This window comes from Anser brachyrhynchus (assembly GCF_964034855.1).
Source record: "Anser brachyrhynchus genome assembly, chromosome: 5".
NCBI lineage: Eukaryota > Metazoa > Chordata > Aves > Anseriformes > Anatidae > Anser > Anser brachyrhynchus.
The window spans coordinates 27959731-27985455 of record NC_137699.1 but is presented as its reverse complement, the minus strand read 5'-3'; the positions used below and the strand labels follow the sequence as shown (position 1 = coordinate 27985455).

General features: G+C 35.0%; 1 protein-coding gene across 32 annotated transcripts in view; it reads right to left on the bottom strand.

The window, feature by feature from the left end:
* GPHN (gephyrin) overlaps positions 1-25725 on the bottom strand; it is a 285375-nt gene that overhangs the window by 46000 nt on the left and 213650 nt on the right. For 14 of the 32 annotated variants that reach the window (XM_080595305.1, XM_080595308.1, XM_080595307.1 and 11 more), the window contains 2 exons: positions 5721-5763; positions 2088-2225 (listed from right to left, as the gene is read on the bottom strand). In XM_080595305.1, coding sequence (XP_080451431.1) covers positions 2088-2225; positions 5721-5763 — 181 coding nt within the window. Of the gene's footprint in view, positions 1-2087; positions 2226-5720; positions 5764-8146; positions 8210-23807; positions 23850-25725 lie in introns of all 32 variants that reach the window. The other 18 variants (XR_013952182.1, XR_013952183.1, XM_080595302.1 and 15 more) reach the window with 3 other exon arrangements.

The window sequence follows — 25725 nt, the reverse complement described above, 5'->3', positions numbered from 1 at the left end:
TGCTATTGTTATATATATCAACATATATGTACCATGTGAGCATTATGCTCATTTTTTCTGTCTATCTAGAAGAATACTTCTAGCCACATTTTATTAACTTCCATGGGCAATATAGCTCCTGTCCACAAATACAAGAACAACATAAAAGAAGCATAAAGATTGTGAGATGGAGAAAATGAAAAGAAAGATAAGAAGACAAGACAATAAAACAAGTCAATATTTACAGAATCAAGGACAAAAAAAAAGAGAGAAAACAACAGGTTATGAAACCTTGTTTTTCCCTACATTCAATACCACCCTTACTTCTTTGCTTAGTTTTGCAGTACAAGTTTAAAAACCAAAAAACTTTTTTAATGTAAAAAAGAATAGTAATGCCACCACCACAGTTTTAGCATTATAAGAGCATTATATACTATTATCCTAAGAGGTTAAGAGCCATTATGATTTATATGTAACACATGACTTTTCATACATACGCTTCGTAAGTAAATGTACCCAACATTGTGGTTCATTATGATGTCCACAAAGCACTGTCTTAGCAAAGACATTTAAATCTCATGGTAAAAAGTCAGTGGCAGTTGGGATTGTAGATGACTAACTTTTTTTACTGAAGTCTTAGGCTCCGAAGACTTTTTGAATTCCCTCTATATGTTTATTACAATGATCAACACACATCATCAGTGAAGAAAATTCCTGGATTGCAAGTAATGGATGCATATTCTTAAAAATTAAGAAAGTCAGGAGACTTTGCAGTGCATGTTACCACAATAAAGAACTGGTATGAGCAACAGTTTTATAGTACAATAGCACTATTCCTTACTTGCATTACACACTATGCAAGTAATCTTTAAGAAGAAACTCAAGAAAAATCAGAAAGAAATTAGGATCCAAATGATAACAAGACTGAAAGGCATAGTGTGCAAGGCATTAAAATTTTGATTCTTATCTATATTCATAGTCATCTTCCAGAAGAAATACGTAAACCATATCAACACCTGTCAGCTAAAATTGGCCTCAAGATCAAGCCTGTCCATTGTCCACATTTCTCTGCTACAAGCAGAGCTTCAAGCATGCCTGGAGTTGGTCCTCCCAAGTGCACAGTAGAGAATGTGCACACATGGTAGTGGGGTCAAATCTTAGTATGCTCAGGTCCAGACTACTGACAACTATCCAAAAAGGTCAGATAGCTATGCTCAGGCATTCTGCATTCTAATCTGCATACCACTATGAAAGTGCAGGGTGTAATATGCATATTCCTTGCTGGCCCAGCTTTGGTGCTATTCTGAATGCAGAATATGTGGTATCTTCTCAGAGATCCGCTTCTTGCTACCAAGTATGCACGCTTTACTAAATCAGTATGTCAATATGAAGACATCTCAGAGGTTTGTGGCAGCACAAAGATTTGGTGAAGGGCAAGTAATCTCTGAACTTTCAAGACGGAAGACAGAATATCCAATTCAGAAACTGTTTGTACCTCTCCACTACCTGGAATCCGCTGATATGCTGAACATTTTGGCTCTTGAGGTGTGTGGTTTTATTCATCACCTCATCTTTTTGTTCACCACCTCACCTTTGGAAAATCTGGAAGAATCTCTGAAGGAGGTTTCCCTGTCCCTGCCAACTTCAGACGTTTTTGTATTTCAAGACTTAATCATTAATCTCAGACTGGAAAGGGGGTTAAGTAAGACTCTCCTACAGTGAGAGAACAAAGTGAGTCATCACAGTACAACTTGGAGCCAGTTGATATCTACAGAAGTCCATTGTTAAATCAGCCACTGAGGCGAATTGTGGTTTCTTGGCTTTAGCTTTGTTGCATATGACACAGACTATGAGAAAATGTATTTATGTATTTCATTAGAATTCCATTACAGATTCCTTCAAGGAGCAGCACTGAGCTCAATCCACATTCTCCTGACTGAAAGGAGAATTCTACTCTGATTATTGGCATTTCCTAAAGGAGTTTCTCCCTGAGGTCAGTCTCAGACCTCTCGCAGCAATTATTAAAAGGGCAAGCACTTAAGAAGGTTGTAAAAAAATGTAAATAATCATCGTACCACTCACAAAGAATCCAACTATATGTAAAGTACCTCTGTAATTAATGATTTCTGTTCCAAGCACTGGGGTCATTTCCAGAACAGTGATGAAGGCCTTGTCCATAGACGTCAATGGGAATGGAGACATGCGGTGTCTTCTTGCTACCTTGGTAATGTCAACAGCACTGTGACCTGCAAAGAGAGCACCAAGTTTAGGTATGCTGCTATGCATAGATGTTAACAATGATGTTCATTTAAACCAGTTTGCTGAAATATATCCGGCACTGAGATAAATTAATTTACCTACTTATCACTATTGAGCATTTATGACAGATACTGGGAGGGTATTGTATTCAACTAGAATCAAAAGGGAGATTTAAAACAAAATGCAATTTACAACTTCACAAAATTGTATATCCTTACTTGTCATGAAACATGCACCAGAAGTCCTCATGAGCATAAAACGATCAGTTAATCAGAAACAGAAACCTTTCAAAGATGATGCAGTATTTAACACTTTGGATGGTTATCTGAAGTTAACTCAGTTCTGTGAACTGGCCTACTGCTCAGGACATTCACTCATTCTGTTCTTCCTAGGTGGTTTCCACAGCCTTCTCGTGGGTAGCTGTAATCTGAGTCAGCCGCTGGACCTGCTCAGTTCCATTATGTGTTCTTTCTCTCCCTTTCCCATTCAAAATCTACAATAATATCCTGAAGAGAACATTGATATGCCACAGCTTTGACTCTAATGATATGCAGAAGATTCTGCATATCCCATCTTAAACACAAATCACACCTCTTCTCTAGCTATGGCTAAACCTGGGTGAAATAAGCAACTGTATCAGATACAAATGGTGAAAATTAACGGAGAAGAGAGACATCAGTGTTGTCAGCACATAAAGGCTGGTACTTCGAAGCAGCTGTTGTTGTTCCATCATCTGGAAAGAAGGATTTATAATATAATATCTTTACAACACTGGCAACCTAGAAATCTACAAGGACTCTACTGACTTGGCACAGATTATTACTACTAGTTGTTTATGTATTATTATGCTCCACAAATGCATCTCAATATGCTACATGCTGTGCACAGACAAAACATAAAAATGGACCCTGTTCCAGCGAGTTTGCAGCATAAGATTAAGATGGGAGTAAAAGGAGGACATGTTTCTCTTGTTGAGAAAGAGTAAACAGGAGGACAACAAGCTTTGAAGGATTTTGAAAATGAAGATAAACAATGGAAGAGATAGAACTATTGCAGTAATGCATATACAAGAGTAAAAGATACAAGCCAAAGATTAAGAAAATTACATTTGTAGAAATATCATGAATGGATTTGCCTGGAACAAGAAGGTATTTGTGAGAGCCACAGGGGATGATCTAGAAATACAACAGGTACATGCATTGACAGGAAAAGCCTTATCTCAAGATATGCAGGAAGAATCTACAAGAAATATGCAGAGTCTGTCTGCGGTGAAATAGAGCAAGGTGTACAATGAAGATAAAGCCCAGGTAACATCAATCAATGTGGAGTGTTAAGGGGGACTGTGGCTGGTCCATAGTGATCAATAAGACTTACTGGGGGATCTCTAGGATTCAATGTCAGAGATGAGACATGCAAAACATGGTGGCCACCAGCAGTTGGCCACCTTCCCAACCCAGACAACATAAGCAACAAAAAGACATTAAAGCATCATGAGATATCATGCCTGGCTACATGCAAAAGACATTCCCAGCAGTTTCCTGACAGTAATGAGGCCTGTCTGCAACTCTAAGAGACATTCAATATACCCTAATTTATGGATAACGATTGATTTCACTTGGCTTTTTCCAGTTCAAACTCAGCATGCTCCTATTATCTGAAAGTTGTCTGTCTGCCATTTTTCAGTCCTGTTGAATTCCTTAATTGACAACTTTTATCTCATGTCCTTCTGTGAGCCTTTTGATCATCCTTAATATCTCCCTGGTTTCTTTCCTACTCACTTGCTTTCAACTCATTTCCATCTAGCACTATCCTATTTAGTGCTATAGGCAATTCATAATTATATTTCTAAAACAAAATAAATTATAGTAAGATAGCATTAACAAATTATACAAAGCATCATTTTTAATGAGACAATTTTGCTTTGCAGTAGCTTCTTCACGATCCCATTTGCCTTCACATTCAAAAAAACCCACCCAGATGATTACTTTAAATGTAGCCTTTTACAAAACAATCATGCAATCTAATTTTTTCCTTCAGAAGATAAGATTGCTGAATCAGTAATATCTGTCTATACAAAACTCCTTTCAGCACTGACACGTGCTTGTTCAAATACGCTATGTGGTAGACTTCATTAATTCATTTTTTTGCCATTGACACTGTAAGCATCTTTAAGAGGACGAAGTGGAGATAAATAAAACTGCCGACTTAATTCCAGTTCCAAGAAAGTTTCTGGAAGAAATTATTGAAACAATGTCTTTGTAAGTATTTAAAAGATAACATGAAGATAAAAGCAGGCACTGTGAATTTGTGAAGCACAAATAATTTTTAATTGATTTAATTCCTTTCTTTAACATAGTAGCTGTCATACCGATGAAGAAAGACACAGTTAATGAGATATACTTTATATTTAGACTTTTCACACTCTTAAAGATGATTTTCTTGTAAACAAACTAGGCAGAAATGATTCTAATTAAAATATTGTAAGATGCAAGTGTAACTAATGGAAAAACTGCATTCCTGGATTCAACAGCAATCTTACATTTTCCATTCTTAGGACTGTATTTTGTTAGAAACCTCATAAAAACAAGAAAAATGCAAAGAAAGCATTTTTGAGGCAGACAGAAAACCTGTGTCCGATTTCCCAGACCTTTCTCTGCATATGCACTACTGAAAGAAACCCTGCTTAGTGGCAACGTAATTCCTGCACGTCTAGCAGATTTCATATAAAATGTGCTAAAACCTTTTTTTCTGTCTGTATAAAGTAAGATAATATTTTCTTAAAAGGAAAAGTTGGAAAAATGAAGGGAGATGATAGGGAAAAACGTGTACAGCAGTGAAAGCTGGGAAATTGTGCGACAGCAAACAACCTTTATACTACAGCCATTTGGTGCTGGTTGCTGCACCACTGTCTCAGAAGCTTTATCTTTAGCAGTAAGCAGGAAAACAAACTGCATAATCAAAATAGAAAAATATATGTATATACAACTTTACAAGTATAATGCCTGGAACTCTTGCTTTTTCTACAGCCCTTCATATCCTGGGTACTGAAAATATACTTGGGAATCTTCTGCCTTTTTCTGCCATCATGAGGCACACTGGTTAATAATTCTTCAATGAGAACTGTGCTAGTAGTTTCAGTATCATCAACGCTCTGATGATAGGAAAATCAAAACAGAAACCAAACTCCTTTCCTATTGTTCCACTGTAGTGCCTACAGGATTAAAAACTTATGTTTCTCAAGTTAAGAGTGAAATATCTATTACTAAAACAACATGGAAAGAAAAAAAAAGGCAACTGTCAGTTAATATGTGAACACTATAAGCTATTCATACTTTTACTTTCTCTTTGGACTGAAATTCATTGGCTTAAGTTATTACATTTCTTCTGCAAACTCACGTACATCCCAGCTGTATCTGACTATAATTTGCTGTCATGTAGGCAATGTTAGTTTCACAATAGAGCTACGAAGTTTCAGTACTCACTTGCTCTGAGGATGTTCTCCTTGCTGCTGCACCTAGACTGGACCTGCAGAGAGAGCACAGAGTCTATGAGCTACAGAAGTTAACAAGAATGCAAAATACAGAGATGTAATGGGCAAGCTCCTGGGATCTAAGACAGAGGCTCTACATATTTTCAGCAACATTCTTCCTTACTCTACATGTGATAAATATGTTTAAGCAGAAGGGTACTAGCTGATGGACAGAATCTGATATAAGCAATTTAACACCCCTCCCCCCCAATAAAAAAACAAGATGACTTAAGGACAGATTAATAGAGTAAACTCAAAGAACACAGTGGTTAAAATTATGTGTTAAGCTCCAGCCTAGGCTTATTTTAACAAAAAAATCCACATTTTCTTATACAATTGTAATTACAGTAACTCTGAATCTAGGTCCTCTGTTTTATGATTAGACAAAATACTAACATAACTGTGCTATGATGTGTCTTAAAATTCCATTACTGATATTTTCGGGTATGACATAGAAAGATTTAAAAAATGGTTAACCTAGATTGAACTGATTCTGAAGATATTTAATAAGCTTTCAAATTGCATAGGCAACTCACAATTGTATAAACAGCTTCTGTCTGGAGCCAGATAAATTTACTTAATTGTTTCTGTTTGGTTAAAAGAAGTGTTATATTCAGAATGAATTTCACAGTGCAATTCTACTTTAAAAAGTAACTGTGTGAGAATGACTACTGGTTTCTCAACAAATCCTCTTCCTAGATGCTTAGCTGCCACTGTGCTATTCCAGATATATTGGTCTGACTCCAGTGAAATGGGAGGATTCACATTGGTCTAATGTTCCGGTAATACAGGATATTTCAAGTTCCATCCAGTTACCATGCAGATTGGAAAAACAATTGGTTTTGAGGAGTATCAGTCCTGTAAACACAACACAGTTTGAACTTTATCTCTACAGAAGCATCGGCTCTTGTTAATTCTTCTCAGGTTTGGAAAGACACCATGCAATAAAGACTGAAGTTGCAAGTTTTTAGACCAACCAATGTGAACAGCAGTTTGTCTTATGACAGGTCAGCTGTCTGAACTGGTAACACTTGAATACAAAGCTCTTCATGTGGACAAACCCCCAGCTGTATACAAGCTAAAGTAAACTTCACAGGAAGACAAACATCTAAGAGAGTATGAACTGAATCCTTCTCTTTTTTACTTTAGTGACAGATGCATTGATAAATTTCAGTGAGGAATAATAATGTAAAACCATGTACAAAAAGTCAAAGAAATGGAATAGCACAGATGACACTGAGGGTGTAATTTCCCTTGCAGAACATTTGTCTTTGCTGAAAAAAACAAAGGAATTAATTTGATTTGGAATTACAGAAAACTTGTTTAGAAAGTGAATATGTATGGTCTGACATTTAATGAAGAATGATACACACTGAACCCCAAAAAGGCTGTCTTCATAAAGGAGCAACCATTTAAGACTGAAGACAGCTGTGCCCACTTCTAAACCTCTTTCTTCTGTTCCACAGCAGCTTGCCCCAAATGTATATTCACATAAAAATTGGATTCTACAGCGCAACACAGTCTACTTATTGTAATGGAATAACTTATGGAAAGTAATGTTGCAACTTAGAGTGGATTATGGTGTCCTTTCCTGAAAAAAACTGTTGTTTAAAACAAAATAAAGAAAAAAAAAAAAACAAACAAAAAGTAACCAAATCCAAAACCTCCCTCCTTCCCACCAAAAATACTACACAAGAAAACTGCAAACAAAATATTAATGATGCCCAAATTTGGCCCAGAGTTGTTTTACCAGATTTTAAAGGCATGACATGGACTCTCTTTGGAAGAAGTAAATATTTATCTGTTATTTACCAGAGGACAATTCTGGACCAAACGGATGGTGTAATGATAGGATAGAAAGCACAAAAAAGAGAGGCGCAGACTGAGAGAATTAGAGAAGCAGGATGGGACGTGGCAAGCCAACAGACAGTGTATGCAAAAGGAGACATGGGCCTATGTGTGTAAGACTACTGTTTAAAATGGAAGAGGCTCTCTTATTTCTCACTGCAAACCATATGAAAAGAGAAAACGAGGAATGTGCCTGCTGCAAAATAACCAAGCAATTCAGCAAACTGTGGAATGAAACTCAGTGAGATAACATAGTCCTAAAGAAAAAAAGGCATAAAAACAAAAATACAAAACACAAACATTTGAAACAATCTACCAAAATAAACTAAGTAAAATATGTGATCCAAAGGACACAGATAAAAGCTACTAGAGAAGGAGGAAAAATGTTAGCAGACAAAGACAGTGCTAAAGAAGTAAAATGGAAGTCAAGAGAGAGTCTTCAACAAAGTGGAGGAACAGAAGGAGCCCAAACCCATAGCGCAAAGCAATGTTTGCGAATGGAAAACAGCTCCTTTGAGCAGTAATAGTTACTCTCGAGTTGTAGCCTCTATTCCTCCTCAGTTCATCTTTAAGCCCTTCCAACCTATAGTGGAGCTAGTGTATGGACAAAAACAAGAGATTTATAATGAACAGAGCAGCTGAGATTTGCAGATCAAATCTTCCAATATAAAATACGTGCTGACAAAGTTTTGCTCTTACAGTGTCCAAATGACAATGGTAACAAAAGACAGCTGGCTTCACACGCAGCCTCCTACAGGTCATATTTTAATTCTGTGCACACAGAGGACTTCAGTGACAAATTTAAATTTACTTTTTGATTTCTTACAACCAGCCTAAAGTTTACATTTTATCACTCACCTGATGGGCAACATATGCCGTATGAGAAATAATTTGCTTCCCACAGATTTTAAAAGCAGCTGTGGAAGAGGAATCCATGATAATAAAATAAAAGGCTTGACCAGCTAGACTTGATTGTTTCCCAACCTATGCTCACAGCTGCAGAATACAAACCATATTTTAACATAACTGACATCATAATTCATTATTATGTAATACCTGTTGCTTAATATGAATTGCACATTGATATCCTAAATGCTATTTTAAAACATAACTGCTGTAAAATATGATTTTGATTAAAACCCACCAGTTTTCTAACACATACAGTTTTAGCTGCAAAGGAGCTTTGTATCAATGGGGTTATATGCTTTAAAGTGCCTTTTATCATACTCATTATTTGTATGTTTTACTACTTTGTTCAATGTGACATTTACAAAAAAAAATATATATTCTTTTCACATCTACTACAAAGTAAAGAATCCGTATCACATTGCACATAGCACCATGACTGACTGGGGCAAGTGATCAGTAATACTATTATTTAATATAATTCTTCTCATTCACAGCCAGTTACAGAAATAATACACTGTGGCTGTCTCTCCTTACACAGGGAAAGTGTAGTTTTATTGTTTCTCCATTCTCGAAACCCTTGGCTCACAACGTATCATGGCAGAAGATACATTCAGGCAGAATGTAATGAAACCCAAAACATTAAATTCATATTACTCTTTCTTTGTTGTTGTTGTCTTTTTTAAAGCAATTTGGATTTTATATTCTTTAAGATATAATTTCATCATGCTAGAATGCAGAGTAAGCCTTCTCCCACAGGCTGAAGCATTAAATAGAAAGTGAAATAAAGTACTCCAAAATAAATTAAGGGAATGGTAAAATAAAGAAACCTACTGACAATTTCTATCTATCAAACATGATTGGTCTGAAAAATGAAATCAATGACTATACTAAATTGGATTTATTTAAGTCTAAATGGTGTGTTTTGCTGCAAATAAAAATCAGTCCACAAAAAAAAATATAGAAAAAGACACAAAGAAAAGTTCATGCTACAAGTGAAAAATTAATGTGAAAAAAAAAGAAAAAAGAAAATTGAAAAAACCCTTTAACACTTTACCATGGTTATTAGGAACGGTTAGAGAAATAACTTACCTTTTTTAAGTCATAACAAGATTAGCACAGAATATTAAGTCAGCTCTTCATTATGGGAGGTACATACAATTAGAAGCCATTGGTTATAATAAATTGCAAACAATGATGAAGAGTTTCCAGCCCAATATGAAAAGCTAACTCTTATGGGAGTACATTCCAACTCAGTTTTACAACATGAAGAACAATTCAGAACAATGACATTAAAACATGATCTATCACCAACAAAAAGAGCTCATTTTTTGATATACAGAAACTGTAGGAGGCTAACCCATAATCTCCATCGTTTATGGGAAAGCATATTGCTCCGCTTTTAGGAAAGCATGCAGAACGTGGAACCACCAGCAGAAACCCAAACATATATACACACAGAGGACAAAGGTACAGGAAAGGGAATGAGGTCGCCAAGCTGTAATGAAGGAAGCAGGATATGCAAAGCACAGCAGCAGCTAACAATTTGAGAACTCTATTCCTCTTAGCTGTCTCATAAATGTCAGACCTGTTTATGAGGTACTCCTCACACTACAAGTTACTTACAGTCTCTGAGAAAGTGTATAACTCACGTAATCTCTACATGAAACTTCAGCAGTATTATGAAGACAATTTATTCTGCAGGACGTGGAAAAGCATGATGTTGCTGCTTTTATCGTGTGCACGTAATTTACTTAAGAGGTAGAATCTAGCCCTACGGTGCAGACCGTGACTATTTCATGTAAATGCTTCTTATAACTTTATAATGCATAACATTCCAGTGGCAAGAAATATCTCAGTGCCACTCAATCTTTACTACATATTGCAATGGCTACATTCTCTTTTCAAAGTGTACTGGGGTTGTTTAGTCTGGAGGAGAGGAGGCTCAGGGGAGACCTTACTGCTCTCTGCAACTACCTGAAAGGAAGGTGTGGGGAGCTGGGGGTCGGCCTCTTCTCACAGGTAACCAGCAACAGGACTAGAGGCAATGGTCTCACGTTGCGCCAGGGGAGGTTCAGGTTGGAAACGAGGAGACATTTCTTCTCAGAAAGAGCAGTCAGGCATTAGAACGGGTTGCCCAGGGAGGTGGTGGTGTCACTGTCCCTGGGGGTGATTAAAGAAAGGTTGGACCTGGTGCTTAGGGTTTAGTGGGTGATATTGGTGGTAGGGGGATGGTTGGACCAGATGATCTTGGAGGGCTTTTCCAACTTTAATGGTTCTATAGTTCTTCCCTCAAATACTGTTTTTCCCCTAAGAGTGTAATGCACATTAATCAGTATCTGCAGCTAAATACATAAAATAAAAATAAAGCAAGAATAATAATGTCTCAAACTGGTATAACAACACTGTAAAAAGTATTCATTTTGGCCTATTAGCCTGTGCAATATATGTAAGGTTAAACTAGGGAAAAACTGAAAAATGTAATGAGATACATTGGCTTCATTAAAAAAGTTGTTTTAAAACTAATCTGAAGAACAGAGAGAATTTGCTCATCATTGAACTAATACAGAATATAAAAATGAGGTTGTTAAAAAAAATCACAGCTGAAGTACACCTGGGATTCCATACTTCCGAAAACTTCTAACAAAGTATTTGAGCATTAAATAATGCTATTACAAGCTGCAACCTTCCTATTTCTGGAATGCATCCTTATTCAAACAGTACTCTTAAACTGAGCTGAAAATGCAAGGTCTTCAGAGATGCTTTATTGCCATCTGAACTGGACAACAGTCAGTTCAAAACTAGAGAAATGTTCTTCCTTTGATAATGAAAACTTTTCAGAAAAGGAAAGTGAACTCTAGAAATTTGATAGTAACAAATATTACTCAATACATTCCTAAAAAGGAGAAGCACTGTTGGTGAGATTCACCTCAACAAAATTTAGAAATGAATAATGTAGTAGTCTACACATGGAATTACTCATTCAGAGTCAGTGGGAAGAAGCAAGCATCTGAAAGCAAAATTATTTTAGGAGCATATTTTAAAGACTTATTAAAGTGTTATGCTTGATAGGCTTTACACTAAAGAAAACTAATCTTCAAATCTTGAATGTATCTTTATATCTTCAACTGTATATTACTAAATTCTCCTTTCTGAGGTTTTTCCTAGTCACCCACCTTTTACGTTAAATTATATTTAAATTTGATCATTGTTTCCCTGTAGACTATAAACGCATACATGAAGTCTTAGGGTCGGATTACTGTTCATCCTAACTGTCTCCAAACAGGACAGTGGAAGTGGATTGATGAACACACCACAGAAACATGAGGGTTGAATTGGTTCATTTTACAGGAGTGGTATAAAAAAAAGACATTATTCAATATTTGGAAAAAAAAAACACAGATCAAAAGGCAAAGTGCAGTCTTCTGGGATGCAAATATAATGCTGAATATTAATTTTCTCTCAAATATGCTACTACAAACTGGCAGCATAGACTTCATTGATAGTTGAGAATAAGAAAGAGGCAAAGAGAAAGGAAGTGTGTTATTTCTTCACAGGAATTTTTATGAAAAATTTACATTTGTATAAATAAAAAAAGATTTTGTGTTCTTAAGAGTATGGGACAGCATACAAGTAAGTTATATGAGTAACACTGGAAACAGCATGTTTCTGTGATATTTTAGGGGCTGTTCAGGGCTCATTCAAGATCATACTGTTTTTGTCCAGAGAAGCAATATCAACTATTATACACAAGTCTGCAGAGGATGTGCATCTTGTATAAGCTAATGTCTATATTAAATCAAGACAAAAAAAAATATTGTCAAATAGTTTCTGCACAAACTCCAACAGATATTTCTGTTCAGCACTAACAGAATCCATGTGGGATTTATAAGATATAAAAAATCTCTAGGAACAATGCACTTGGGGAAAAAAACAATTCTACTACTTGTATCATTAACTGTGAGCAAGATCTTTAATTTGTTTGAATGAAAATCTTAAGTAATCCCCAAATGCCCTACAAATATTCTTCAATTTGAGAGGTAGATTGTGTAAATATAGGCAGAGTGAATAAATTTCCTAAGAGATATAAGAGAATGAGATTCCTTCTGCCCTTCTTTTTTGCCACAGACACGAGAATTATAGAACAAAACAGAACAGGGTAGGATAGGACAAGGATAGGACAAGGACAGGACAAGGACAGGATAGGATAGGATAGGACAAGGATAGGACAAGGACAGGACAAGGACAGGATAGGATAGGACAGGATAGGATAGGATAGGATAGGATAGGATAGGATAGGATAGGATAGGATAGGATAGGATAGGATAGAATAGAATAGAATAGAATAGAATAGAATAGAATAGAATAGAATAGAATAGAATAGAATAGAATAGAATAGAATAGAATAGAATAGAATAGAATAGAATAGAATAGAATAGAATAGAATAGAAAAGAATAGAATATTTCAGTTGGAAGGGACCTTCAAAGATCATCTAGTCCAACTGTCTGACTACTTCCGGGCTAACCAAAAGTTAAAGCAGATTATTAAAAGAACAAATGTTTTCACCGAAAAGAATGACATAAAATTAACCTATATGACAGAGATCCTTTGCATTTGCTTCCAATTTCCCTCCATCTTTTATTTCCCATCATTTCTGGGCGTTCTTTGTAGGGAAACAGTTTAGAAACTTGAGTCAGCTGTGTTTTTTCCACAGATAAAAATGATGCTAACTACTGTAGTTCTACTGGCATACAGACATACCTATTACTAAAAGGAATCATAAACTAAGCAATTATCTGTTTAAAAGCAGTAATATGAGAGGAGGAGAAATTTAAATAATTTACCTTAATTGGTGTGTGTGTATACAAGCAGGTGTTCTATATTTTTGAACTCTTGCTGTCTTTATGCTGAATATGAAGTAATAGCAGGCATTTGAGAAAATAATTAAGAGCAGTATATTTAATGTGTAACATTGTACATAGATATGCTACCTGTATTTGTTAAAGAGCACTCATTGGTAAAATAAGTCAAATATTCTCCCTGAATTCCTTCCTTTGAAAAACCCTGTGTGGAGCTTTGAGAATTCTGTATGTTGTGGAATTATCACGCCACCATTCAGTCTGATTTTCACACAACCTCATACCCTGGCAATCTGACTGACACATCAGCCTTAGATGTGTTAGATAGCTGAGTTATATCCTGTCTCACCAGTATTCAGATTATTTCAACTCCTTGCCCATTCCAGTTCAACTGACTTTAAGCTGCTGTCAATCACATGGACTAAAAATAGAGAAGTGATGTATAAAACTCTTGTCCTCAAGTACACTATAAATTACTCCCTAACCTTTAACATACACTAACAAGATTGACATTTTAAAATGTTTCATTTCTATTACAAGCATTTTGCTTTTAAATGAATTTTCATTTGTCTTCACATTTGTCTTCCTTGACCCAGCAACAACCAACTTCAATGCAGCATGAAAACAATCCAATTTCCAAGTTACTGCAAAATAAGGAAGCTATTCTTCTTGAATAGTGTGAACCTCAAAATCACATTTCAAAAGATTTTGTGAATTTCAAAATAAGTTCTTCATTCAAACACACTCAAGTAACATTTAAGTGAAACACTTGATAGTTATGAAACATCTGATCAATATTACTTGTGCAGCCCTGATTTTTCTTTTGACGTGTAGGCATTATGATTTCATTGGAATTATTTTCAGTAGAACTTCTGCATGAGACAAGATAAGGCTATTTCATTTTAACATCTCTGTTCAAAAAGTGGTTTCATGTTTCACTTACTAAACACTATTCAATCTCTGTTCTGAACACAGAATTACGTAGGTCTTCATAGATTTCTCTGTTGTGCTTTTTTCTACAATATAAAATGTCCCTGTACACATGAAGTAATTTATTTTTATAAAATCTTTGTGAAGCAGAGGGATATTTTTACCTTACAAATGAGAAACTGAGACATAGAGATGTCTAGACTAAATTTAACTTGACATGCCTACATCTGGATTTATTTCTGAATGCAAAGCCCCTGAGCTGCCATCTATTTCAACTGCATTTGGAGTGCTCAGCATATGTGAAAATCACTCAGTACATGTCTCAGGAAGGACATGGAGAAAATGAGTGCCCCTGAAAATGGTTTAAGAAAGTTTTCCAGCACAAAACATGAAGTTTGCATCAGTATGGAGGCAGAAAATGCAACACAGTCTCGCCTGGTAACTATTCCGGGCTTTCTGCTACAGAACTGTTTTCTATTCCAACAGCCAACTGTCTCACCTGAACTGAAAGGAGAGGGATGCTCCCTTTACTATCCTTAATAAAGTCTGTACTTACAAAAAGTTTAAATTTCAGTAATTAGCTGTTTAGAATCACATCTGACAAAGAACCGAAATGATTTTCCCTTACAAAAAAAAGCATGTTTCCCATGGTTATGTAAAATGACATGATGCTTTCTGCATTAATGAATTCCTGTTAATGATTTTGCTTAAGCTTAACATTTTTATTTGAGATGGGAGCATCAAATTTGAAGGGCTTCAGGTACAAGATCAGTGAATATCAGTATGGAAAATTTTTGAATAATGAAAACAGTGTTCATTATATTCACTGATGTATATAGTACTTGGATGAAAATTCAGACTTGTACACGTTCAGATATAAAAATGAACATAGCTCTTTTAAATTAACATTTAAACTAGGGAGCAAGAATTATAAGAAAAACAAAGCTTTAGTCTGTGAATCTATCTTCTGAGCAGTAAATTACCAGTACAGTGAACTCAGTGAAGAGCTATGCTTCTGCCTGTCTGTTGAAGCAGAAACACTCACTATATTTCTCTGAGGAGAATCCTCAAAGTGAAATCAGAATCCTCATGGATGAGTAACTTGATGATTTCAGAGAGTTCAAAAGCAATGGAAGGGAGATACTGGAATAGAGCAAATGCTACGCTGAAACTATACTATCAAACACAAGTTAGCAGTTCTTTTTGAAAGCAAGCAGAAATACAGAATTGCTGGGAACATGATTTGCACTTAGGATTTTGCTTTGAGCCTCGAAGGCTCAAAAGGATAAGATTTCTTTAATGCTCTCGAATTCGGCATTCCAGATTGCAAAATCCAGCACAATGGCAATCAGCAGCCTCTTCCCAGCAGTTATATGCCCGGCACATCAGGCTGAGCACAGAACATTAATTTGGCTGGGCTTCTTCAGCAGCACGGAATCTTGGAAATTGGTAGAAGAGAAAGGGATATGGAAAATATTGTGAATATGGACACTCCTCTCTTCCAGCTCTTAAGTGAAATGTGATATGGTAATTAGGCTTAGCAAAAACTTGTTTCCAGGTTACAAAATCGCACTTGAAAAGCTGGAAAACATGAAGATAACGTAAGGAGCACTGATGGGAATCCACTGACATTTGAGCTGTATGTAACTGACACTGACACTGTTGTGCATATCTAAACTGATTTCCATGTGTCAAAAACAGATACTGTCCACTAGAGACTCAGACAAATTAGATCACACTTACAGCATTTACATCAGTGGATACTCCAAAAGCCATAACAGAATGTAACAGAAGCTCAGATCTACTTTGATATGATCATCTAGGCTAATTTTCCAGAGACTGTAGAAAATTATCTAGGCTAATTTTCCAGAGACTTCTTTGGAAGATGACTCCAAAGAGTTAGACTGCTTTTGGGAGCTGAACCTAGAAAGCAGCTGCACTGAGCGTTATTACTGCTGTAACAGAGTACAAGCAAACGTACGGCTTCTCAAACAACTGTTTAAGTCCAAATGAACAGTGAACATTTTATGCTGCTGAGGAGCTTGCTTCTGGATTAAAAAAAAAAGAGAGAGACTGTCTAGAAAGGAATCTCACAGGCATACCTAATCAAGACAGTTTTGATACCATACAGTCTAAGGTATGGTATCTTACAGCATAAGTAAATGGAAAAAAAATTGATTAAATGGATGTAATTATAAATAAATAATGACAAGACTGCCTCTGGAAGGTGCAACTGTAGATTACACATGTGGGTCTAAACTATAACCAATCAAAAGAAAAATGATATTCATAGCTCTGTGACTTGACCTAATTTGTTTCATCAAGGATTGCACATCTCTACCACAAGGCAGGATGGAATGTCTCCTGATTTTGGGGAAGAAGAAGAAAGGGACAAATTCACATATGGGAATTTAAAATTGAAACGTAAGGACTTATCTTTTCTTGAAACAAAAAGCAAAGAACTTTAAGGTTTCAAATGAAGAAGGATGGAAATGATTTCTGAACTACTTGATTTTTATAATATAGAAATGTATATAACATTACCTGGAATATATCTGTGATTTTATTATTCCATTTCTTAGCGCCTATGCTTCCTAATTGATACACTGATTTTTTTGTATTCTCTCCTTGACAAATGCACAGCGGGCAAGCATTTTACCAAAATAAAAACAAGCAAAAAGTATTACAAATTTGATAGGTTATGAAGATAAGTTCTAAACCAAAAACTTTAATAGGAAATGAGATGACTTTCAAAGCCACAGTTTTTACCACTCTCCTGAATGTTAAATAGTTCTTTGTAAAAGAACCTACTGCTTGGAGTGAATGTAAAAGTACAGAACAAAAAAAAAACATGTGCAAAACTTCTATATGAGGGGATAATTTTATTTGACAGAAGTCATAAGGTGCAAGTACCATGCACAGGGAAGCTGCAGGATTAAGTATAATTTTGCTTTTATTTTGAATGTATAGAATACTGATGGATCTAATTTGGGATGTAGCACAGTGGATAAACAAACATTAAGTGCATTCAAAGTGCAAGTACAAATGTAGGAAGATATTTGTTAATGAAATTTTAAAAATGAATTGTATTGTACATATCTGTACAGTGACATTCATCAAAATTATTCACTTACACCTTGATCAGATTACTGCTATAGTGCACTCTCCTTCCTAATGTAACTTGAAGATTTCCCATTCCTTCATTTATGATCTGTCATGCCTTTCTTTATATGTCATCTAGTTCTTATGGCAAGAATAAATCTCTATTCTGGTATTGCAGAGAGAATGCTACATAAGATATTTGTGCAGCTGCTGATCCCAATAACAAGAATGAAGATAGAAGTAGTAATGTTGTTTTCTATGAAAAAGGATATTAGATCACTGTTTTTTCATAAAGTTTTGCATTTTAGTTTCCTGAGGAAACCATATTTCTCTAAAAGTTAGAATTCTATTCCATTTGTTTTTCTTAAGCCCAAAGTACTACTATCAGCAAAGCAAAACACAATAAAAAAGTAATTCTTTAAATATCAATTACCAAATAGAAAGCTTTGACCTCTTGTTCATGTCTGAAAGAGAAAAACCTACAAATTCTATTTAAAACTCACCATTCCATTAGCAACTGTAAAAATATAGCACATAAAAGCATGACTACATCATAACAGTATAACTGTACAAAACCCAAATGATTAGTATATCTTTATTGGCTCTGTTGTGTTCATTTTTGAGCTGTAGATATCACAGAAACATAAAGACATTTTTTTTTCTCAAGATATTTTTCCGCTTTTATTTCATGATATTTTTTCTCTTTTCAAGCTGAGGATCTTGTTAAAGACACAGCTGACACATGAGGTAACGTTGTATCCATAAACAAAATGAAAACCTCACCATGAATGAAAATGAATTTTTCACCAATAAAGACAGAGCTAACTTGGAAAAACATTATTTCAAAGTTCAAAGAGCAGCTCCACGGGCATAGAGTTCACAAAGCAATGAGTTAGGCAAACGCAACTTAATGAAGCGGTTTTTCTTCAATGCATTAGTGAATGTATGTCAGATGTTTAGAACCAAATTCTCTATCTGATGGATTTCTGCTTGAAAACAGAAAAGAGAGTGGAGAGGAACTGGTTATACTTATTTCATTTTGTCTCGCTTATCCAAGGTATAGCATCACAGAAACGGAAATTAATTGATCTAAAAAATATAAACTTTGTGCCACTCTTGTCAAGTTTATGCATTATACATTTAAAATAGTTTGTAAGACAAGGGCATAAATACTGAATATAAAACCAGCCTAATAATCTGACCCATAACAAACCCACATAATTTCCTAATTATACCTGAAAGTCTAAAGGCTACGTATGGTATTTCATCTACCTACATTTTCTTAGGATTATGTCATACTTTTCTTGCTGTTGTACTAATGATCTTCAAGAATAGTCCTAGAAACATAACTTGAACAATATGCAATTCATGGTTCGGACACTGTGTGTGAATGTTCACTTAGAATTTTCCTTTCAATTACAGTAAATCCATAATTATAAAAACAATACTGACATTAAAGCATTTGCTGGTACTTAAGAATTGACTGAACACTCTTTCAGTTATTTGACAATTGCACAGTCAATTACTGTGGTCAAATTTATTCTTCTAAATTTTTTATGTGACAAAGTGGTGCTGGAAATTTATGAGTTATAATATCTGAATAAACTAACTCAAAAATTGCATTAGCTCACTGGTTAGTAATCTAGGGAGAAGTGTTTTTGAAAAAAAAGGTAAGAAACCCAATTTAACAAAAGGACTATGAAGTATAAGGGGCTGCCACAGTCTTAAGCCAGCACAAGGAAGCTGGCATACCTTAGTAGTGTAAGAGAGACAGAAAAGCTTTTTGTTAAGTCCTGGATGCAGAATTTGCAGATAGGCAGCAAATCTGAAATGCTGGGCTTACCACATTAAGGTTGCTCTTAAGTCTGACTGTCAAAAACAGTCCTCTCTGCCCTTAAGATATAAGATCCGCCCATACTCAAAACAATTGTGCAGAGCAGTGCAGATTTACTGCAGGTATTGACAGTGGTACTTAAAAGCCTCTACCTAAAATTCAGTTCTAGATTCTATGCTGGTGGTAAATGCCTGAAAGTCAGAATTGCAGTTCTCACTCTTGCAGCACTGACTTCTTTTCAAAGTAGCCTAATTACAAGGAGAAACAGTCTCTTACCTGACTTCAACTCTAAAGAAAAAGATTTGTTTATTTACAATGTTGTGTAATATATACTTTATATAAAATATATAGAATACTTTAACCTAGAACTCTTGAGAATCTTCCTGCAGTCTCTGAATGGAGTTCTGAAGCTGTGAATTCAACAGATAAACTACCTATTGCAGGAAACAGTATCTCCCTCTCTCTGAATATTGCAGGTACTTAATGTCCTGTACTGGTCCCTCTGTTCTTGTATTATCAGGTAAGGATACAGAAGTCTCTGTTGTGTAACTAACAATGTTGAGTATACAGTCAAATCGTATTAACCAGTATGCAGTGAATACATATTCCAAAACTGTTTTTCTGGAAATAATTTACTTCGTGGGAGAGAAAAATAGCATAAAACTTTGCAGGTCTTTCATAACACAAGGCATCATGTTCTAACCATTCAATGAGCCTAAAAAAATTCATGACGTGCTACAGACCTTAATGTCTTCTTTGCAAACCCTTCTTTTCTTTTTAATTTTTTAAGCAAGGGATAGCTCTGCAATAAACATTTTGCTGCCACTATACTTTCAGTCAGCAGATGAATAGGTTTCCTTCATTACGCTTTTAGCCAAACACATAGCACATGCAGAAGCCAGAGGAGAGGAAGGGAAAGAAAGAGAGAGATTGATGCCAGTAATAAAAATTCTGAGATACAAATGAAGATAAAAAATGGGGCCATTGCATAATACTACCTATAAGTAATTACACAAATTAGGATACTATGGACCTTCTTTCATTGGTCAGTCAGTTTTACATTTTGAACAGCATTTTTAAGATACAAGCTGAACTCAAAGTACTTCAAAAATGAAAGATGTAAAGATGATCCGATCTAACCGATTTCTTAAGTGAACTACTTACTGGTATTTAAATTAAATTTACTATATTTTGTAACTACTGGATAAAGAGTAAATTATAGATGTATTACAGACATACTACACTGTACAAGTGCTAAGTTGGCATCATTCCTAATTAATATCTCCACTCTTAGAAAGATCATTTAAGTACTCCTGCTAACACTTACAAATATTACAAGCATAAAGCTAACAGGCTTTTATGAAAGGGGGGAAAAACTTTATTGCATATCATGAAATCCAAAGAGAATATGAATTTATATTATATTGCTACACCATTTTTGAGCATTAAAGCTCTTACTTCTCTTGCCATGAGGAAATCCTTTTCAAAGAAACTCACTTTGATTTAATTGACTTAAACCAGAGACAGCTTCTCATTCTAGGTAAGTGGAATTGTTAAGTTGCTGACTGAGGGTAGCTAAGTGTATAATACTACTACCCTATAATGCCTGAAGTTCAGCTAACTATGAAAAACTTTCTGTATCTAAAGGTAAATAGAAGTTAAAAAAAAATTCTGCCCACTTCTCTCAAGTCACCCAGTTGACCACATCCATAGTTTCACCAGTGTAACTGATGAAAATAAAAAAGAACCAGTGCAAAGATGCCTTTTCTAATTATTGGACTCTAAGATGGAAAACAACCTCTACAAAGAAGATTCTATTTAGAAAATTAGGGAGCGAATTCCACCTCAAATTCTTTGCAATGCAGAATATACAGAACCCACCTTTGTCTTCTGCTGGAAGATCTTTTAATTCTTCAATTAAAGATCTTTAATTGATTTTATGTAACAGCATAAAAAATTCCCTGATAGTATACTCACTTTCCTTTTTGTCTACCTTAGTTCTAGGATTGCCAATACACTCAATACTCCAGAGCTTTTCTCAAAAATTAAAATTACAAGAAAGTTCCTTAAGATGAATCTGCAATATCTATTTCTGGAAAACAGGTTTCAGAACTTGTTTAGATCAAGTTATCTTTTATTTTGTCTTTTGCTCTACCTCTCAGATGGCACATTTGCTGAACTGCAACTCCATTTCTCTTGTCTATGTGCTCTTGGCATTCTTTGAAGGTCCAAAGCTATTTGTAGATAACTTGGACATGAAAAAATTAAGAAGCTGTGAAACTGTTGCTTAAGAATCAGCTTAAGAAAAGTATTTCCTTGGAATAAGAACAACAGAAATACATGTAGACTCAAGAAACTCTGGAATTCTATCAAGAGTGTGGTCCTTTTTTTTCACTGACAAGACATGCAATATAAAACCAATCCTTTTCTTACCCTTGATCAAACCTAATAGCAGGCTTTTAGGACTCTATTTAACAATATCTTAATTTAAGAGAATTTCTAACATATCAGTTATAAGTCAGGAGGTTGTTAACTTACTGCAGCCTATTACTTTTTACAAAATAATAGCAGGTGACAGCAGTTAAGTAAGCTTTGTTGCACATACGTCTTGACATTAAGCTGTATTTCTGAAGGACGGATCTTTTATAAAGTTATAAACTACACCACATATCCCTTATGGGATAATATCCAGGTAATATCCTCGTACTATAGCCTGATAGCTTTGGACAAGGTTAAATAGTTTTTGGAATCTGATCAAGAATGAGATCTGTATATATTGATTGACAAGCCACTAAGAAAAGCATCTGTTTGTATTTCTTTCAGTGATGCCTCCAGAATGTGAAAAAGACAAATGGCTGAAGTTGCAGGCAAAGCAAGAGTGCAATTTCTCTGAAAGTGGCACATTTCCTTCATAATTTCAAAGAGAATGTTGACCATTTTTGCAGGAAGGAACTATCACAGTGGGAGTCTTGGGAAACAATGTGACATCAAGCTGGAATGCCATTTGATCCAGAGCTGCTTTTTAAATTTCATATAGATCATTCAGAAGAATGACTGGTCAAGTGGAGATGGCATTTGTCTTACATCTGTAAGCACTAGATTTTATTTCTTGCTCCTTGCATTAACTTAGAAAAAAACCACTGTGTCTTGGTATGTGTGTGAGTATAGTATTATCTATTTATTCCATATTGGTGTTTTGATGATTATCATGATGAAAACAGCAAGGCTTTCATATAATACAGTAATGAGGCCCAAACTGCAATATACATATCAGGTGCCTTTAAGAATACATACTTGATTATCTTTAAAACAACTTGTCTGCTGGTAAAGCCAGACTGCCATTATCTGTCTATGACAGAAAATTTGATAAGCATTTTTCTTCTCAAAAACTTTTTATAAGATCTTTTGCCTGTTCATACACTGAAACTATAAAACCTTTTATTAATAAGGATAAAGAAGTACTAGGAATGATTGCGCGAGAGAGTGAAGCTTTAGAGAACAAGTTAGATGCGTATCAGCAAGGTATTGCTTACACACAGTTAATCCTGTTTAGGGACACAGTAACTGAGTAGGTGAGCTCCTTATGTTTGCGTTTTGTATGATACTCATTAACAGCACATTAACATCAAGTTTAGAACTTGTCCAATAGTATGAGATAGGGTGAACTCTTCTTTTTAGGATATCTTGTCAACTTTAAGGGATTCTTTTAAAATACAGAATAAATGAACTCTCTGTGTTCAAAATTGATTCATTATTATGGAAAATCTCAAGTCCATCTTTTTGATACTCATCCATTAATCAATTATAAGCTGAAAGCTAAACTTTACACAGTGGGTCATGGCACTAATTTGACAATATTTCATAAATTCTGATTTTATCCTATGACTTTGTGGATTCCACTTTATCTTAGTATCTTTTTCCCCTGAAAACAAGGTGTGAAAAGCAAGTCATAAATAATCTTTTTTTTTTTTTAAATCTTAATTACAATAAAATATATTTTTCTTTTCAAATCTTGCTAAGCTGGTACTATAACTTATTATAGAAGACTATAGTGAAGTTGATATGGAATTATTTACAATAATATATGTATTTTGGGCACGCAGTGGACCAAGCCGGGATTTTGGGAAATAATAATGAAATTTATATATCCCTAAGCAATCTATATCTAGACAAGAAATTAACTATAATGTGATAGTCATTTTTACAGAGTCCTTCCAGTTTCACTGCATCTTGCTATCTGGACATCTGTAAGTCTTTTATTAAAGTATTCTCCTTTTTAATGTAACAGATAACTAAAGATTCTTTCATTAAATAATTTATGTTTTTATGCTACGGAGTTGCTGTCTTGTTGGACTATACATTACGGTGGTCCCAGACTGGTACAGTGATTTTAAAACCACGCTGAACATGGTTGCAGGTTGATCATGCAAAGTCGGCCCCCCAAGCTGATTTTTCCCCATTTGTGCACAGTGCAATGCAAAAAAAGAAAAAATAAATAAAACCAAAGAAGTGTGATGGGAGAGCAGGTCGACTGTGTGAGAGAACACGTGCAAAGTATACCTCAGAAACACTATAGGTGGATGAGCACGAAGGGAGCCGAGCCTGGTTGTGCAGTGGGGAAAAGAAAACATTGTTAAAAAAGAAATGGTGGCACAGTAAGGGTCTCAGAAGGTTTTCTGTACAGGTGGTTCCAGCACTGAGATAGTAGCAGGGGGTTCATTAAGTTTCCACGACCAGCTATTTCAGAAACTCCAAATTTATGCCTTTTAAGGTGGAAGCTTCTTAAAAGCAAAAAAAAAGTATTGCATTTATAAAGTAATTAAAACTAATGATGAATCTGAAGAAAAGTGTCAATCCTCCCTCTATGTAATTGATGACGACTAGAAAACTATACTTAGGACAGTAAGGTATTCTAGAATGAAGCTTTACCAATTTCTTCGATTTGACATTACTTTTATTCTAACTTTGCAAAGGTACAATGTGAAAACACATTAGAGGCCTTTTTCTTCCCTGTATATCTTTATGTTTTTAGATGCTCAGAACCAGCACTTTGGTAATGAAGGTTTTTCTTCAAACTCAGTGCCCCAAAAACCAGAACAAATTGCAAAGTTAAATGACTAATGGCCAGATATAGGTCAGCAGAAATCTGCAGATTATGTCTCTAAGCAATGTAAACAGATGTGATTCCACTGTCAAAACTTTTCAGCACAGACACGAGTTAATTGGTAATGCTACAGTTTTACTGATTGCTTAGGAAACACTTTGCTTATTTATATGAAATACACATTTTTCCATACCAGTAAGCCACTCCTAGATCAGACATAACTCAAATATTAAAAAAAGGAGTCTCTAATTATTCATAGCATTTGTTTTTCTAACATAAATATGAATATACATATATTTTTTGGTTGAAAATATTTACTGTTTTAATTACAAAGAGTAGTCTGTTGGTTTTTTTTCCCTTTACATTTGTTATATTAATGATCTGATCACAACTGGCAGTAAACACTAAAAACAGCCTAATAAATGAAATTTAAAAAGACATGGTTCCTATAAATGCATTAAAAATCTTTTTTTTTTTTTTCCTGGGGATGGAAAAATGAAGTACCAGAATTCCCTGCAAAACTTCTTTAGATTTCAGCAAAATTAGTATCTGTACAGCACTTCAGATACATTTATGGTAAAGAACCCAGCAAGAACTTCCACATATTATTAGCAACCACTTTCTGACTTAGGTATTATGAAGGATTGGTCAGAGAAGATGATACTCATAAAAAGTCGCTCATGAACATCCCTCAGACTCAAATGTGTATTTCATAGTTCTTCACTGACATGTAAAATACCCCTTTCAGGAAAATTTTGCACTTGTCTCCATTACATACTTCTATAGAGCTGTTTTTCCCCCAATGAAAATGTTTAAGGTTCTCACTGAAAATATTTTTGTTCCTTTCTGGTATTCTGTATATGTCATTTACTCTAACTAGGTAACATTATTAATGTAATCTGAATGACTTCACATGTTAAATGTTTATACACACGGTACTTTCTTCACCTGATGACATTTTCTTATGAGAACATGGTATAGTGAGATGGTTTGCAGAAGAGTTAGGTCACAAATAGAAAATTACTTTAGAAAAATAGAGCAGAAAACGCAGTTTTAAGAATTCAAGTATTATTCTTAAAGAGTCTATTTTGTTTTTTAAAAAAAAAGAACCCCTTTCAACCAAATACAAAGCAAGAAACATTTCTAAAAAGACTGCTCTGAATGCTTTGCAAGAAAGATAAGGTGTGTTTTTGATTAGAACAGGGGTTCTGCTATTCACCTAAGACTTTTGGATGAGTCTCCAAGCAAGATTCTCATCAATAATGTCCAGACGTTGTTCCCATGTTTTGTTTTGCAATGGCATGGAAAAAGAAGATCCATTAGCCTTGATTTTGAGGGTAAGGATACAAAGAATGTGGTAAGAGCAAGAAACAT